Below are 20,374 nucleotides of genomic sequence, written 5' to 3' on the forward strand. Positions count from 1 at the left end.
AGACTGTGAATCAGACGACGAATAGAAGGTTCAACTATCGGAAATAGGCCGACTATTCCTATTTTCAACAGAATTAAAGGTGACATGGTAAAAATGACTGCTGCAGATATGGAACTTAGCAGATTAATTAAGTACTTTTCGTGTCTAGTAATATCAAGTGATTTATTCAAGTAGAACCTAGATCTGTCTTGCCAAAACTTGTTAACCATACCAATGTTCTAAAAGCATTAAAGGGAAATTGCTGTAATAGTTGTTGTAAATTACATGATCAAAGCCTCCGTCTTGGTTATTTTGACTCTCAGTTTTATGTTTTAAGTCAACATGACAGGTAAAAGTTAGTTAATATACCACATACTGATATAAACTCAAATTGCTGATACAATCAAATTTTCTCACTCCATGATGGCATAGTTTAATGTGTTCAGAGATAATACCTGATAAGAAAAGGAATATATGTAAATAAAACAACCAGTAAGGAAAGGAATAAATAAAACACATTGTAGGGAAAGGAATAAACAAAACAAGTTGTTACATTCAATCTGTTTAATCAAGGACATTTGCTCTCTCACTATAAATACATGATTCTATATCATTCCACTATGACTCACAAAATTTTAATGATTAAACTTTCTTACATATAATATAACAACATCCCTTGATTAGCTAACAACTATACAAGTATAATAGATATCATCTAACATGACAATTAGTCATCAAACTTTTCACAGTCTTATCTAGTAAATGATGGAACAATTAAAACTATAAATCCTACAAAGAAGACCTTAATGCAGCACGCCTCCATATTCATGGTAATTTTCATGAAAATTTTGAAAATGTATTTAAATGTGTAATATTGGAAAGTAACCAAAAGGAAGCAATTTACATATTATCAATGGCACTTACAAACCACGTAAATTACCAAGAAGTGGTCAAAATATGCATAAATAGCCTTTACTGTGTAAGTAACGCAGTAGAAATATAGTTGTACATACGACTGAAAAATCAGTCATTAATCCCACATAATATGTAAAATATTACTTGAATACTTTTCCTTTTATCTTAGTATATGTTTCTCAAGTTTGATTTCATTTAAATATTTTTGCTTATCTGAAGGCATGTAGCTTTAAGGTAATTTGAAAATGGTTTTATTTAAGGTATGATCAACATTTTAAACTATAAATACTTGGATATAAAACCATCTATTTACTTTATTAAATGACTCAGTGATAGCAGATTTACTTTGCTACCAGCTACAGGTAATGTTCTCTTATTTTAATGAACAAATATATATTTTATGCAAAAAACTTATCACCAAAAACATATATAAATTCAGCTAGGAAACAAAAACAAAAACAAGCTTGTGTCAAATAAACAAGCATTAAAAAAAAGTGTCACCAGCATCTTGTTACTGGAGTAATGGTGTCAAAAAGTGACACCATCATCATGTTACTATTATAACAGTGTCAAAAATTGATACCAGCATGATTTTACTATTATAGCAGTGTCAAAAAGTGACATCATCATTATTTTACTGTTATAACAGTGTCAAAAAGTGACACCATCATCTTGTGACTGCTATAACAGTTTTTAAAAAAAGACACAATAACGCGAGCTTTAATAGTTTGGCTTTTATGCAATTTGTATCAAAGCAAAAATAAACATATAAAACAAAATCTCATTCTAAGAGAGGTAACTTACTCAATACTTCATAATCATAATCGTCTCCCATGTAAAATAAGTTAATTTCCTCGGCCCACTTTCATTTCTTTTAAAATTTATATTCTAACATTTACTTGCTATATTAGCCATACAAACTTCTTCCTTTATAAACAATTAAAGAAAGTCTTGTACTTAAGAGGATAATTTCAATAATTTCTTATTTCATTTTAAAAAATTAACCCTCACCTGCTAGATTTAACTAATGTAGATAGATTTGACAGTCCATTAGTAGTAAAAAGGGGATTTCAGCATAGCAATACATAAACGGAGCTACTCAAAGGTCAGGCTGCAAGAATTAGTGACATTGGTTTATTACAGTAGCTGCTGGAGATATACATCTCTCTTAACATTTCTCTAAATTATATACAAACTGATTTCAATTTTATAATCAAATACATTGTTAGTATAAATGTCAAATAATCAATTTAATTTGGGAAAAGGTTGATTGCTCTTGTTTTTGTAAATTTTGTAATGTTCGTATCGTAGCTGATAAAGCCACACAGAGTTCGCAAAATGATTTTTACTTAGTTGAAATTATTCTGCATTTCACTTAATACATTTGTACATAATCTAATAACTTAAACATAGTTCACATTTACTTGCATACACATGATAATATCAAATAAAACTTTTTTTTAACTTATCTTATTGTGTTATTAAAGTTTTACTCTAAAACTTCCTCCAAGACATGTTTTTTTTAATTGTTTTATTTTTGGTTGGGTTTTAAGTCACATCAACATTGTGAAGATTATATAATGACGTATAAGCTTTACTCAGGTTCAGTAAGGACTTTCAAAATTGAAAGACCTTGCCCTCAGGTACTGTTCTGTACATTATTCCAGCCATGAGCCGATACCCAGGTATAGAACTATCAAATTTCCCTGACCTAGCTGCATAGCTTTATAAAAAGAAAGAATCTCAAGTCCCTAAACGTTTCAAACCCACAGCACTGTTAGACAAATGATAAGAAATCAGTGACCTCAATCAGTGGGCCATGAAGACCCTTACTTCATAGCCCTTTCTTTCTTATGTCAGTTAACTTTATGAAATTATGAGTTTACCCTTAAATTTATAACATATTTTGTACAATCATCGTAAAGAACGATCAACAATGATTGTAACTAACGAGTGTTCTGTCATCAATAACATTCATACAAGTTTCTACATATTACTACATCAGCATCTCAAGGTCAATATAGAGGTCATTTAATGTACTGACCATATATGGATATAGTACCCGTTAAATGCACAATTGTTTATAATCTGTCAGGTATATTAGTATTAAAGCAATGTACAATAGTTAGTCACTGGTTGTATACATAATTGAGCAGCGTCACGTCAAAACCAACATCCTGCATTTGCGACCAGCATGGATCCAGACCAGTCTGCGCATCTGCACAGGATCCATGCTGTTCGCTATCGGTTTCTTGACTTGTAATAGGGTTGGTAAGGGAACAGCATGGATCCTGATCAGACTGTAAGGAAGCACAGGCTGGTCTGAATCCATGCTGGTCACAAACGCACTATGTTGGGTTTGTCGTGACGCGGCTCATATAGCAGAATGAATACATTTATACAAACTCCTGGTAAATATCAACACAACCTAGGTTACTATGATATATTAGACATATAAACTATGAACAGCAGTTGATTGTGGCAATCAATTAAAATATATAAAAAAATTCTCTACAATCAAGCACTTTCATGTAACAAATTACTAGACATGTGAAATCCAATTTACACATACTAGATATGTGTACTTTAAAGTTTCACTTAACTACCGGTAGATATATGTTACAAAGTAACACTTTACTAGGCATATGTATCGAAGTAACATTTCATGTAGAACTTGTTTATTTTATTTCAAACTATAATATGTTCCAGCATTTTTTATTTGTTTTTCTCATTAAACTTTATTAATTTGTTTTTATATTAATAACAGATAAGCATTTATAATTCATTAATTAAAATACAAAGTAACAGCTGATGAGTAACATACATGCTTATATATTTACACATATGTATATGTAAAACTGAGAAAATTAACACATTCTCTGCATCGTACTAGTGCCATTCTATTTCAGTCTAAATTTTAAGAATAGTCTACTTTGTTAATAATTTTGTGCAGGTTTTTTTAGCAGTATTTAGATCAAATACCAGCAATAGTGTGGAGTAAGAAAACACCCAGCAGTTCTAGAAGCCACAAAAATAAAATTCTAGTCCAGAATATCAGTAACAAGTGCACAAGACTAGTTCAGTTTATGAATTTTGATTAGGTAATATACTTCAGCTTTATAATTTCATTTAAACTACAGTGTATATCTCTTCTAACCAACTGAAGTGAAGATTGTTTTAATTCAATTTATATATAAAGCTGTACGTGTGTATTTCGCTTACTTTACACATTTTAGTTTCGGACATTTCAATATTATTTTCATTAATGCTTTTCATATATCCCTGGTAATACAGAATGGTATTAGGGTAGAAACGTGTTTCACATGAAATTCAACAAAAAACAACATTGGACACTGTCAGAAATACCACCAGATTTACATGTTATTTTCATTACTGTAACATTCACAAGAAAAATCCTCACACCTTCACATAATAATATAATAACCTTAAAGTACCTTATTCCTTAAATATAGTCCTTGGAGATGAGGCTCTTTTATGTAAATTTATTGCTAATAGTTGAGGACAATATAAAAATTGACCTGCGTCATGACAAAACCAACATAGTGTGTTTGCGGCCAGCATGGATCCAGACCAGCCTGGGCATCTGCGAAGTCTGATCAGGATCCATGCTGTTCACTATTAGTTTCTCTACTTGTAATAGGGTTGGTAAGCGAACAGCATGGATCCTGGTCAGACTGCGCGGATGCGCAGGCTGGTCTGGATCCATGCTGGTCGCAAACACACTACGTTGGTTTTGTCGTAACGCTGCTCAAATGTCTAAAATATTGTGTCAATATGTCACTATTACACGGATAATGACACGTAACTGTTGTATTGAGATATATTTCGTTTAAGAATGTCTCCACAAGGGCCGAGAACTCTTTCAAATCTACTACGATCAAGCTTAACACATTTAAGAGGCCCGCGAGAAATAACTGTGGCAGCACGAGGTCTGTCGAGCAATAGAGCGATCTCTCCTGAAATAATAAAATAATACATCATATATAATAAACTTAAATAAAATAAGGTCAGTGAGTACATTACATGATTAACAAAGTCTGTTTTGTTTGTTTCATCTGGTATTTATACCAATTTTAACACATCACTCGATTGGCTTTCCTGGTTAACTTACCAGGAATAAACAATTTCTCTGCGAGTGACATAGTATTTATCTCTCGATTTCTTTTTGCAAGTAATCAACTATAACTCCCCAGATTTCTGAATCAGGAGTTAAAGAGTATTAACTAAATCAGATACAAAGGTATTAATCACATTACTGTCATCCTGTATGTTTTCACACAAAGGTTACCTAGTTAACAGTTTGTGACAGCTCGTGACATCTTGAAACATTATCAAAACTGAAGTACCTCAGCCTGTATGAATATCAGTATATTATAACAGAGGTACTAGACCCCACATCTATATCTCAAGAACTAGTCAGATATATACAAATATAAATATCCTAGGACTTGCTGGAATATCCTATCAATGTTTCTTCTCTGCCATATTTTTTATTGAAGAGTCAATGCTATAAAACTCTATTCTTTGCTTGCTGTGACATAAAGACATCTCTCTAAAACTAACTTATACAATACTGGGCCGACAAAATCTGATTTTGACTAACTTGTCTGTTTTTATCCGAAGCCTTTTTTTTAACTTGTCCCTTTTATATTGATACAGTAAATTCTTGAAAATATCCACCTGTCGGTACAGGCTATAGGACAACCTGGGCAATACAGGCAGTTGATTTTGCCATCCCTACATTATTAAGGTAGCACAGTTTACACTACATCAGATATTACAGTAAACTATACAAACCGAAATAGTCTGAAGTTCCAAGTCTGCCGACCTCTACAGGTTCCTCATTATCTGATCGCCTCTGTAATACTGCAGCAGAACCCTGAAATGTTACATCATTTGAAACATAATGCCAATAGTATAATTGAAATTCTTTCAAAAATCATATCATAAAATGTAAATGGACTATGTTTTTCCTAAATGGGTACTAATTTTACATAAAAATACATTTAAGGAAAGACAAGTTAAGATTACTGGAGAGAGATAGTAAAGCAACCTCAAAGTACATTAAACATGACCTTGTACAACTCGTTATCAATATAAGAGGAAAATGGGGAATACAACACATCAACATTATTCATTTTAACTGGTTTGGTCAGTTACTGTTTGCTTAACATGACACCCTAGTTTTAATTCATGACCAATAGTAACAAAATTATTTCATACATTAACAAGAACTGTCGGAGGACGGTAACGCTCGACTATTCGAAAAGTTGTCACAAGTGTATTTCATCGAGTATAATAATGCTTACCTATATGAATACATAAAATTGTCCGAAAAGGTACAAAGGCTTGTTATTGAGATGTTTTATCGAGTTAATAACTGCTTTATTATTATAAAATGCACAAAATTGTTCAAAAAAAGGCACAAACCCTTCAGTAGTTATGGAGATATTTGAAAACATTGTTATGTATGAATAAACAAGAGGGCCATGATGGCCCTGAGGTCGCTCACCTGTATTTAGGCCCCCAGAGCGGGGCTAGTTTAAACCCCAGGGCTTTTATTTGAACAAACTTGGAAGACACTCATTAGAAGATGTTTCATGATGTTAAGTTTTTACTACACACATATAATGAAAAACAATGACCTCCCCACCCCCTTTGGCAGGGCCAATTTTAACCCAAGGGCTTTTATTTGAACAAACTTGGTAGACACCCACAAAAAGATGTTTCCTGCAATCTAACCTCTAGCTCATTGGGATTTTTAAAAGAAGATTTTTTAAGTTTTTACTATACACATATAGTTAAAAACAATGACACCTCTGGGGCGGGGCCAGTTTTAGCCCCAGGGCTGTTATTTGAACAAACTTTGTAGACACTTACTAGAAGATGTTTCATGCTTAATATCTAAACTCTAGCTATTTGGGTTTTTTCAAAGAAGATTTTTAAGTTTTTGCCATACACATATAAGGAAAATCAATGACCCCCAGGGCGGGGCCAATTTTGACCCCAGGGCTTTTATTTGAACAAACTTTGTAGACACTCACTAGAAGATGTTTCATGCTTAATATCTAAACTCTAGCTATTTGGGTTTTTTCAAAGAAGATTTTTTAAGTTTTTGCTATACACATATAAGGAAAATCAATGACCCCCGGGCCGGGCCAATTTTGACCCCAGGGCTTTTACTTGAACAAACTTTGTAGACACCCATTAGCACATGTTTAATGCTAAATATCTTAGCTCTAGCTCTTTGGGTTCTTTAAAAGAAGATTTTTTAAGTTTTTACTATATGCATTTAGAGAAAATTAATGACCCCCTGGGGCGGGGCCAATTTTGACCCCAGGGCTTTTATTTGAACAAACTTGGTAGACACTTATTAGAAGATGTTTCATGCTAAATATCTTAGCTCTAGCTCTATGGGTTCTTTAAAAGAAGATTTTTTAAGTTTTTACTATATGCATATAGGGAAAATCAATGACCCCCTGGGGCGGGGCCAATTTTGACCCCAGGGCTTTTATTTGAACAAACTTGGTAGACACTTATTAGAAGATGTTTCATGCTAAATATCTTAGCTCTAGCTCTATGGGTTCTTTAAAAGAAGATTTTTTAAGTTTTTACTATATGCATATTGGGAAAATCAATGACCCCCGGGGCGGGGCCAATTTTGACCCCAGGGCTTTTATTTGAACATTCTTTGTAGACACCCATTAGAACATGTTTCATGCTAAATATCTTAGCTCTAGCTCTTTGGGTTCTTTAAAAGAAGATTTTTTTAAGTTTTTACTATATGCATATAGGGAAAATCAATGACCCCCTGGGGCGGGGCCAATTTTGACCCAAGGGCTTTTATTTGAACAAACTTGGTAGACACTTATTATGAGATGTTTCATGCTAGATATCTTAGCTCTAGCTCTATGGGTTCTTTAAAAGAAGATTTTTTAAGTTTTTACTATATGCATATAGGGAAAATCAATGACCCCCTGGGGCGGGGCCAATTTTGACCCCAGGGCTTTTATTTGAACAAACTTGGTAGACACTTACTAGATGATGTTTCATGCTAAATATCTTAGCTCTAGATCCATGGGTTCTTTAAAAGAAGAATTTTTAAGTTTTTACTATATGTATATAGGGAAAATCAATGACCCCCTGGGGCGGGGCCAATTTTGACCCCAGGCCTTTTTTTTAACAAACTTGGTAGACACTTACTAGAAGATGTTTCATGCCAAATATCTAAGCTCTAGCTCTTTGGGTTTTTTAAAAGAAGATATTTAAAGTTTTTTCTTTCGGTTGCCATGGCAACCAGAGTTCTGCATGGAATTAAATTCTTTGAACAATTTTTAAAGGTGACCACAAAAGGAACATTCCTGTGAAGTTTGGATGAAATTGGCTTGGTAGTTTATGAGAAGATGTCATTTGAAGCAAAAGTTTACGGACGGACGCCGGACGGACGGACGCCGGACGAAAAGCGATCACAAAAGCTCACCCTGTCACTTTGTGACAGGTGAGCTAAAAACATTCACATAAGTAGAGTAGATATGTTATGTTTTAAACTCTACTCAATATAGGTGGACACTATATGAATATATAGCGTCATTAAAAAAAAAATTGCAGCTCTTTTCAACAAAGGATCAACTTTGCTTGACTGGTTATAGGGAATAATTTCATAGATTTTAGTAAGTTTCTGCAATTAAAAAATTTTACTCACAGATGAGCATAGTTTTTCTTTGAACTTGAATCAAACCCACCCAAAAATTTAATTAAGCTTGCTACAGCCTCACTAAATAATACTTTTCTTCACTTGGATTTGTTAAAGTCCACATGAAATTTTAATTAGGATGTAATATCCTCTAAATAACACACCTCGAGTATTATAAAGAAATCATCGCCAGGTTCACCCTGTCGTACAATCTCCTGACCATCCTCAAACTGGACAGGTTCTAAAGCATCAGCAACAGTCAATCTCTCCCATTTGTCAAGATTCTCTGAAATCATCCAAAATAATATAAAAATTCAATTGCTATGGCAACTGTATTTTACTTATAATTCTCCTAAATACTGTATTAGACTGGAAAACGTCAGAAGTAAAAAAGAAAAGAAATTAAATTTTGTGAATAAATATTGTAAAACACATTAGGATTATACTACTTGTTACCCTAGCTGTAACTATTTGATATCATAAGGGGGACAACTTTTGGTAGACTTGGTATAAAGGTTTTTTGAGTTATCCCAAATCAATGTTTGTATCCAGTAAGGTAAGAATGAGAAAATACTGCAGGAAGACCAAATTTGTGCAAATTAATTGCCAAAACAAGTATCGTGGTAAGTAAACAGACCAAACTATTTCATAATTAATCAAATTGAACTAATTCAATTAGGTCATACGTCTGCTAGGACATTATATTCTAAACCTTAATTAAAAAATATTCTCAGGAAAGTGTTTGCTTTTACAGATCCTTCATGATGGAGAAAATAGCACTCAAAAGTTTAAAACAATCTTTTTGTAGTAAAATACAACAGCCTACAATTCACACATATTTTATAATTCATACATGTACATACATACCTAATATTGAGACTTTAGTAAGGAATTCTTCATACATCTTCCTCTTTCTGATAGTGCTGCCCTATAAAAATAAACATATTTTTTGTTATAACACTTTATAGATTAGTATGCTTAGTGAATTAATAACTAAATGTGCAGCCTCTTCTTCAAAAGTCTCAACCTGAATCACCAAATTACTAAAATTATAAGATTTGATCCACTTTGTATTTGGAACAGTTCATTTAAAGTTTAAAGGATTTCAATATAAAAGTACAAATATTCAGCAGAAATGGCATTGGGACTATTTATCTAATAATTGCAAGGCTGCAAGCTGCGTGGGTTCAAACCCCATTAGAAGTGCGTCATTGTTTCCTTGAGCAAGAAACTTTTCACTCATTGCTCAGTACCGGTTGGTTCCAGGTAGGGAATGCAAAAGTGTGTCTATAAGCTTATGGCTTCCTACACAATTGAATTAAAATAAATTATTTGTAAATCAAATATTGAGATACGATTAGTAAGGAGATTGGTCTGACTGCATGGAGGCAGAGGTTAGCCTGGCTCTATACTGGTGGCTTAGGCTGATTGATTGATTAAGCAGAGCAAAGGGTGAACACTTCACTTGTAATAGATAGATACTATTACATCAGCACAATTAGTCTTAGATACAACACATTTGAAATTTTAACCATCAAAGCTGCACTCCAAGGACAGTCAGAACATAAAATCCCTAGCTAATTCACACAGCAAGTTTGGCATACCTTCCATTATTTTGATGCCAAAACACAAAACAATTTCATTGACCGGACGAGACCGAGGAAAATCTTCTGCTCATTTCCCCACTATTTACTGGTGTATAATATGCAGTAAAGGTTTTCTCTTCATCAGCATTGTTGCTTTTTTTATAATTTTGACAATAAAGAGATAACCTTCCTTTATAAATAATACTAATATTACTGAAACAATTGTTGTAATATTGCAGCAGTTTTTCTATATTATTAACATTGGTCAGATTGTCTGATAATTGATGAGCTTTTACATTGTATGTATTGAACAAACAAGAGTACAAACAATCCGAAAAGATTACTGCAAAGGTGTCTAGACATGATTTATATGGATAAGTTAAAACACAAACTGTATTTGTCAGAGTTATATAAGATTTCTAGACAGAAGAATCGATCAGCACTGTTCTCTTGTATCATTTTGAATATGGGACATGTTTTATCTGTCAATTTATACACTTTTAAAACAACCACAGCACTATAAATCGGGATGTGAAAAAATCATCACTTATCTTCACAAGATATTATTCTCAATTCTTGTAAACACAGACAATCTAATGTAACACTTTGTTCTTATAAACATAGACAATTTTATATAACAAAAGGCCAGGATTTTATTGATCTTTGATTTATTTATGTACAAACATCAGAGAATATTCAAATATCCAAGATTGCTGTTTCTCCTGCCAAACCTGTTAAAATTATTCCCAGGAAATCTAAACATTCCTGATTCCTGTATAAGATTTCCCTAGAACGTTATAACCAGTATGTTTTAATGTTCACATAAAAGTCGTACTTTATTTCTAGTGTGTTCAATTAATTGAATCATGCGGGATACACTTAAATTAATGTATCAAAGCCAAAATGTCATGCATACAAATAACAGTGGTGATGGTGTTGGTAGTTTTCAGTCTGGATCACGGCAATAAGCTACATGAGCACAGTTCAGCCATCGTTCCAGGGCAGGCAGGGTCAATATCTTAATGATAGGTAAATGGATCAATATCTTAATGATATGATATGTGAATGGGTCAATATCTTTATGATATGTAAGTGGGTCAATGTCTTAATGATACGTAAATGGGTCAATATCTTAATGATATGTGAATGGGTCAATATCTTAATGATACGTAATGGGTCAATATCTTAATGATATGTGAATGGGTCAATATCTTAATGATATGTGAATGGGTCAATATCTTAATGATATGTAAATGGGTCAATGCCTTAATGATATGTGAATGGGTCAATATCTTAATGATACGTAATGGGTCAATATCTTAATGATATGTGAATGGGTCAATATCTTAATGATATGTGAATGGGTCAATATCTTAATGATATGTAAATGGGTCAATATCTTAATGATACGTAAATGGGTCAATATCTTAATGATATGTGAATGGGTCAATATCTTAATGATATGTAAATAGATCAATATCTTAATGATATGTAAATGGGTCAATATCTTTATGATATGTAAGTGGGTCAAAGTCTTAATATGTCAATGGGTCAATGTCTTAATGATATGTAAATATGTCAATATCTTAATGATATGTGAATGGGTCAATATCCTAATGATATGTAAATGGGTCAATATCTTAATGTAATGTAAATGGGTCAATGCCTTAATGATATGTAAATATGTCAATATCTTAATGATATGTAAATGGGTCAATATCTTAATGATATGTGAATGGGTCAATATCTTAATGATATGTGAATGGGTCAATATCTTAATGATATGTGAATGGGTCAATGCCTTAATGATATGTGAATGGGTCAATATCTTAATGATACGTAAATGGGTCAATATCTTAATGATATGTGAATGGGTTTAACTAATTATAATCACTATTAAAGAAAGGAGAAAAAGTATTTTAGGCCAATTACAAGGTCCTTGTGGCCAATATTTTACTGATCTTATCTGTGTAATAGGCATGTCTTAAAATTCAATTCAATAAAAACAACAGGACTGATTGAAGATATATAGATATATAGCTATTATAGCTCCATGTTTGCAAAAAACTTTTTTTGTTTAATTTAGTTTTAAGTCATAAATTCACAATAAGTCCATAAAGCAAGTGTTCCACCTTACAGTTGTAAATCTAAAAAAAAATCTTGATCTGAGTAAAAAAGCAAATAAAAAGAACTTATTAGGACATACAGCATACCTCCATTTACTACTTTGTGAACAACTGAACAAAATTTAATGTACCAATACGTACCATAAGAATTCTGCGATAACTGTCTCTGTCGATACCCCATAACTTGCAATCTCCTTTAGCCTGTTAAATAAATGCACAGAATAAATAAATGGTGATGCTGTACTGCATGAAATAATGTCTACATAATGGTCCTCCGATATCATTGCATGTTAAAGTATTTCAACATTTACCTGTAGTAAAGTACATCTTATATTTAATCTCAGTGTTTAATGTTTCAGCAGGTAACTCTCACTAAATGATTGACGTCAATTTAAAATAAAGTTTTATGGAATCATTAAACATCTTAAATAAAGTGCTTTTAACAATAAAATACATTAATGACTGTAACAAAGTGTTCTAAGTTTTACACAGGAATTGTTCTCTCAAAATTGTTCTCTAAGCAGGCACAAACAATTGTGTACATGACAAATATATCAATGCAACACTGAGGAATCTTTTTCTCTTCAATACATTTACTCATTAAGTATAGGTCAACCTTGCTAAAGTTAAAAGATATTAAATGATTTAACTTGACAGGCAAGTATATTGTCAAAGTTCTAAACACCAATTAAAAATGTTTGTTTTTGTAGAAAATTTAAAAAATTTCAAAAGTTCAAATGCCACTAACATTATACATAGCATATCTTTCATTATTTAGTTATAAGAATCATGCCCATGAAAATAAACAATTTTACAACAAACAAAGTAATAACAAACTCAATTTAAAAACAAGGCAGTCTGAAGGACAGCTAAATCCCCTTCCGCAGTGAACATGATGTGTACTTCTTGACCTAAGTTTACCAACCATGGCCATGCATAACCTAAGCACATAGTCATGGTGATTATTTTTGCCAAGTTATGTAAAATGTTCCATAAAGTTAAAAAGTTATGGAGAACATATAACCTTGACCTTGGGGGTAGCAACCTGGATGTTGATCTCTGCACATTGTGTCATGGTGGGGATCATTTGTGCCAAGTTAAATTGTCAATAAGTTATAGAGCAGACATGAAAAATAATGTTTTTACATAGGACCTTTGACTCTTCAGGGTTGTGACTTGATTATTGTGCTCTGCCAATGGTGTCATAATGGTGATCAATTCTGCCAAGTTATCATAAAAACGTTGCAGCTGTTTAAATGTTAAAGACAGACACAAAATGTAGACTTTCTAACACTAGACCTGTAAGTGTGACCTTGACCTTATGGTAGCATTTCAATTATTGTGCTCTGCACATCGTCTCATAATTTTATCAGATTTACTGGTATAGGACAGACTATGTTGCTCACCTTTACAGTGGCTGCTCTAGGTGTACCATAGATGAGTGCCAACTCTCCGAAACTACCTCCTTCACCAATAGTTGTAACATGCTCGTTATTAACAAATACCTGGAAAAAAACAATCAATCAGAAATCAACCATCAAAAAAAGTAAAATGAACAAAATATCAATTAATCAAGAAAAAGACTTAGTATAAACATACAACAATAGCTGCCACATTACAAGGCATATTATTTTCCAATGTTCAATAGTGTATCAAAGGGCTATAACTCTGCAAATAGTAATTTTATTGCAGCTAAAATCAATGTATTACAACAAGGTCTGACACTGCTTGTTGACTCCAATCTTTCTGACATCATATAGTTATAAAGTACTTAGTAGAGACAAACAAAATGCTAGATCTATGCATTAGATTCTTAATGATCAAATAACAGAATCTTATACATTTTATTGCTAATTAAAAATGTCTAGCAGCAGTATTCTGCTGATTTTCATTTATTTTTGAGATGCATAAAATAATCATAAAAACTGCGGTGATATAAACCTCTGTATCATTCATTCAATGTTGGATTTTATATGTAAAATAATAACTGTACCTGTTTCACACCATTACCTTCGTTATGACTAAACTATTTCTTTATAAAGACATTGTGAATACCATTTAATATTCACTTACTTTTCAGTTATATCTAGGTACTCTAACTAATAAAGCCATGAAAGGGCCCCATTTTACACTACAATTTTTTTTTTTTTTTAGATAAATTTTACTGTTGTTTTTTTTTTTTCTTTGCATTTCCTAAAAATATTCTGCAAATCTTAAATATCAAGAATCATAACAATGCAAAAAAAACACGTTTCTGATATTTCATATAACTTCCTGTGACCAGGAATCTAATACATTACATTAGTCCAGCGTAGCTAACTAATCAATACACCCCCCTGCAATCTCTTTCTTATTTCCTGCCATAGTTTGATATCAATCTGGCAAAGATAGAAACCTATTTTTATGAGTGATTTGCCATCAACTTTTATTCAGCTCATTTTATTGTAGGACTGAACAAATTCTGTGGGTTTTATCAGCCATTTTATGGGCATGACTTAATAACTTTTATGATATTGGCCTTATACTGAGTGGCATATGAGTAGCATTCCAACACTTAATATTATCATGTACATTTAGTTTACACAAATTTAGTTCGATTGTGTTTGAAGTTATTAGCTTATTATAGCACTCTTTAATACATTTCCTGGAACAAACATGTACTGGGCAATGAGAGTAAAGTATCTTGCTCATGGAAACAACGGCTTGCCCTTGACATGGTTTGAACACACACAACCAGCATTCCTTAGATTACCAGTTCAACAGGCTAACCATTTCACACTCAAATGTATATTTATTATCAATAATAAACTGTACTTTAATGGCTGCTTCACAATCAAGCATTCCCTTTAGAAAAAAAAGACTGTTCATTTGGGATTTCATACATTTGTTCATAAGAGTTTGTTCATTGGAGATGACATAAGAGTTTGTTCATTCGAGATGACATAAGAGTTTGTTCATTGGAGATGACATAAGAGTTTGTTCATTCGAGATGACATAAGAGTTTGTTCATTCGAGATGACATAAGAGTTTGTTCATTCGAGAATTCTAGATGACATAAGAGTTTGTTCATTCGAGATGACATAAGAGTTTGTTCATTCGAGATGACATAAGAGTTTGTTCATTCGAGATGACATAAGAGTTTGTTCATTCAAGATGACATAAGAGTTTGTTCATTCAAGATGACATAAGAGTTTGTTCATTCAAGATTTCATAAGAGTTTGTTTATTTAAGATTTCATGAGAGTTTATTTATGAAAGATTAGAGAATGTTTACTTTACTTTTTGCATTTGAAACAATTTTTCTAAAGACTTTTCCTTGGAATCAAGCTCACAAGGTCAATAAAGATATTAAAATCATTAGATTGGATGTTTTATTTGCTGGCAAATGGTGATTGCACCTCATTGTAGTGATGTATAAACTTTCAATATGCTTAATGAAATCTTGGATATCTTTGACAAGAATCTCTCGGGTATAACCCAAGTAATTGAATTTTACAATCACTGCCATGGTTATATGTTACAATCAGCCTGGTAAAGTATTGATAAGTCTGGATGCTTGTGAAAGTTAATACAATTAATCAATTGAAGCTATTACGATATTCTCACATGCAATGATATTTCAGCTCAAGTTGATGTTTTGCAAAAAAGGAAATAGAATAGCTCAACTGAGGCCCACATTGAAGATTAGGAAACCAAATGTGTTAGTCTCATTAAATAAAGTACTTACTAACTTACTTACAACTTGAGCTCAAAATTTTCTTGCTTTTTATAAACATTGACTGATGAAAGCTGTGCATAGTATTTATAACATTTTGCATAGAATCTACTGGCTTACTCCAAATGCAACATGACAATTAGCATGTTCAGTCAATTAAAACAATGACAGCAGTAAAATAACAGTTTATTTCACATAAAATCAAGTTCAAAACATAACTGTGTCATAAAATATTTCAATTATTAACAAGTTACTAATTTAACAGCTGGTTTCTAAAATAAAGAGTGCAACAACCGTTTTATTGGCATGTTTAATAGTAGAAATTGATCAAGAGACCCCTGATAAAACGTCCTAGCTGTTTTGTTGAGTTATTATAATAACATTTTACAGGCCCTAACTCTTAACTTCATAGGTCTATAATATTGATTATTAAACTTGAACACAATATTGTATACGTTTATACAGTAAACACCAAATTTGAAGATGTCCCAGATTTTTACAGATTGATTACTATTGGCAATTCATAAATCAGACTTGTTACTTGTAACCCATACTGATTTCAAAGTAAAATAGTCCAAAAGAAACCTTATAACTGCATGCCAAACATGGCTCTGTTTGACTATGCCAGTTTAATATTAGTCAGTCTTATCTTGGGTACTTGTTTTATTTTAGCTTAAAAACAACACAAGAATAACTTACCGTAATAATTCTATTTAGCGCCCGGGCTTTTATTAGAATCATAGACTTTTCGAAAGTTGGGGATGGGCGTTAATTGGAGACGCATCTTCATAAGACAAACTTATTTTCTAAGCAAGGCTTTATAAATCCACTCGCCCCTCATAACGAATCCAAATTGAGAGCGGATGTTGATTTATAATTGCAGACAACGCTAAAGTCGATTTCGGTATCGTAACGTACCGGCTAAAGTCTGTTCTTTTCCGCACTTTAATACCGTGCATGTAGAGTCCGGTTTCCGAGCACGGGAATAAAAAATGAGCCTCGCGCATTTTTACTGCAAAAATATTATGATTTTTCCCAACGAAATATTTATGTAAGGTTACCAATTAACTCTGTAATCTGGGATGTTCTATACAATTCAAAAAGTCAATGGAATATTTTGAGTCCGATCATTATGCATTTTTTACCCGCCAATATAGATCTAATTGTTAAAAAAAGTAAGAATAGTTCTGACCGATTTTACTGACACAAGCATATATGTTCCTTAAGGGATTGATGCGGGATTTTGATATAAAAAGACAATCGTCTATTGTTCAAAATAATTTTAATCAGAACTAATCTCCCATGTTGGGCCCCAATACATTGAACCACGCACATTGACCTTGCTGACGTAATGAAATAGGCGCGTGAGTTTTGGCATCTCGGAATGGTTATTTTTTATACATGTATATATATCTTATACACAAAACACATTGAATTATGGCAACACCTATGCTTGTGTCTATAAAATCTGTTATTAAGGGATATCATGTTTACAAATATACATGCATAAAGCCCAGTCGGAACTATACTTCAGTGTAATTTGGAACCAGAAAATGAACATAGTGATAGCGCAATTATCGTAAAAAATAATGGATCTCTTGTTGGACATATACCGGAGGGATTATGTCAGCCTCTTACAAAATTATTCAAAGATGGACTTATTGTAGAAATCAGTGCCGAAATACTTGTTCGTCATCAAAAGGAACTTTTGTAAAAGGTGGTGGCATTGAAATACCGTGTACATATAAACTTTACGAAAAAAAGACAAGAAAAAGGAAGTTTCGTTTCCTACGTGAAAAACGGAAATAAGGAAAACTTGAATTGTAAAGGTAAGCTCAATTGTACTCAAATCGGGGGATGGGCGTTTAAAAGGGGCAGTTAATTTTTCAACTTTGGGCTGAAAAATGGCCGTTTTTTGTCCAAAATATGGGGGGTGGGCGTCTATTAGAGGATGGGCGCTAAATAGAATTATTACGGTATATGAGATAACATACTGCCTAAAGCAGGTTTTTGGAAATTCAAATAAGTGCATAGTTATGTCAAAATCAATGAGACAGAACTAAACATGTATAAATTAATAAAGTTTTATGTAAGTTTACTTACATCTACTTCACCTTGATCTATGACATAAAAGTTGTCTCCTTCATCACCTGAAAATAACAACAACAACAATTAACAACAACAATTAACAAGTTTATTTCAGTATAACTTGTCAGGTTGCCTTGTAAATGTGAGCTTTTATGATTAACAAAAAACAAAACGAAACCAAAAACATCAATAAATCAAGGGTTAACAGAAACTTTGTTGTAAAGTGTCCTCTTAAATTAAGTTCTCTAAACTTATGTCACAGTGTCAGGCTTGTATGTCACAATTTCTCTTAAAATAGATTACTTGATAAAAACAAATAAACAAATTAAACCTCTATTTTGTTGTGATGAAAAAGAAAGTAACCTTGTATTAACAAGCATCATCATCAATAAATATTGTTTTCATTGTGATTAAATTGTCATATTAACCACATATACACCATGTACTGCATTATAGTCGTTAAATGTAAATTTATATTCCTATAGGCCCAACACTTTGATTATAATTCAGTCTATAATAATGCTGTCAATGAATATTCTTATCTTACAAACCACAGATATTGTTGTAAGGTGATTTGATCTGACAAAATTTTAATAGAAACTCCATTAAATATTGTCCTTTTGCAAGTAACCTTTGATTTTAAGTATAATGTTACACTGAGTTTTGAACTCTTAACTTCTTAAGAACTTTTATATGTGTGTATCTGTAGGTATATTTTGGTCAATATACTAAACAGTTCCAAATAGCCAACATATTGATCTACTATATCTTAAATGATCTGATATATAATGGTTTGATTAAAATGAAAATTTATAGGACTTTATACACATCATACTTGTTTTTGTAGAGTATAAATCTCCCTAGACAATAAAATTAATGAAAACTGGTAAATCAGTACACATCAACTGACAAATGACAATTTGATATAAGAGGAAAGATAACAATCATTCTTCCATCACTTTACTCACTGAAACCTGGTAAATTAAAATATTTTTTTATATTTTTGAAAGTCTTTATATGGCTAGTATTTCAAATCATTGGACCATTGAGAAGCCTTTTTATGACATTGTGATATTTCAAACAGCTGAAACTGCAATTGATTAGCCCTAGCCTAGCCAGTCCAGCCTGCAAATCCATGCCACCTGACCAAGCTTTATTCCGTTCAGGTACCTAAATTTGTCTACTTTGATATTTAAATACCTTAAACAACAAACTTTGTAATGGACTGTTCTAAATTCAAAGCTGGGCAAATCCATTTCACAAATTAATCAGGTTAGTGGTTAACTCGCCTTATTTAACCTGTCTCTATCTTCTGGAATGATCACAGGTTGAAACTTAATTACAATTTTCCATGAATAAGGCAATCTAAGCAAACTCTTAATTATTTTTACCTTTTTTTCTCCTGGCAAAAGAACATCATTAACAAGTAACTGTTAAAATCTGCTTTCAGCAATAATGATGATGGCAAGAATTAACTATTGATTGACTTTAACACTGGAATTATGGCTTAATAATGGATATGCTTACTCATGGGGAAATATTAAATAAATCAATCACCTTTAAAAACTCAATTTGACATAAGTTTTAAAATAGTAACATTTAGCCTATGAACCCGGATGAGAAAACATATCTGTGGCGTGTGTGCATTCATCAGCAGACAAAATACATTACATTATGTACTGAATTATGTCTACAAGACTTAGTACAGTACAGATATGGCATCTTAGTTAATTACAGTGTTGGCATGGAAGAAACACCATAGCAAATCTTGGCAAACAAAAGTCAGTGCTTGCATTTAATGCATTTTCATTGTTCTTATCAGGCTAGGGAAATTACTTCATATACAAGTCACATCATATGTATAACACACAACAAATTTAAAGCTTTCATTCACTTTTTTATATTTTAGATTACCAGCTCTACATACTTTGCAGGGTATTTACCCAGTAAGTTCTAGCAGTAATAATAAAAGACCATTGTCATCCTGTATAGAACTATAATAGACCACACTGAACATCTGTCTATATATTTAGTGGTAGCAAGGCTGAGTGGTTAAACCCCTATGCCAATTGCTAGTTGCTTGTGTTCAAACACTGTCTGGGGCAAGTCATTGTTCCCTTGAGCAAGGAACTTGCTTGGTATTGCTTAGTAATGGAAGACGGACAAAACCCCACCAGTTGAAACCCCATCACTCAAAAATTTTATAGAGTGGACAAAACCCCACCCACTAAACTTTATAGAGTGGACAAAAC

The 20,374-nt window shown here is 32.4% G+C and overlaps 1 protein-coding gene across 1 annotated transcript; it reads right to left on the reverse strand.

Annotated features, from left to right (window-relative positions):
* Positions 1–4,583: 4,583 nt before the first annotated feature.
* LOC132714049 (cAMP-dependent protein kinase regulatory subunit-like) lies at positions 4,584–18,184 on the reverse strand (the record flags this gene model as incomplete). Its single annotated transcript, XM_060696780.1, is given in 7 exon segments — positions 4,584–4,871; positions 5,713–5,794; positions 8,773–8,894; positions 9,476–9,536; positions 12,462–12,521; positions 13,727–13,825; positions 18,138–18,184. Coding segments are annotated over 7 exon segments (644 nt in total), but the record flags the coding sequence as incomplete, so codon positions are not given.
* Positions 18,185–20,374: the final 2,190 nt, after the last annotated feature.

The sequence above is a fragment of the Ruditapes philippinarum genome, unplaced genomic scaffold, assembly GCF_026571515.1.
Source record: "Ruditapes philippinarum isolate M1 unplaced genomic scaffold, ASM2657151v2 ctg710_1_1_1_1, whole genome shotgun sequence".
NCBI lineage: Eukaryota > Metazoa > Mollusca > Bivalvia > Venerida > Veneridae > Ruditapes > Ruditapes philippinarum.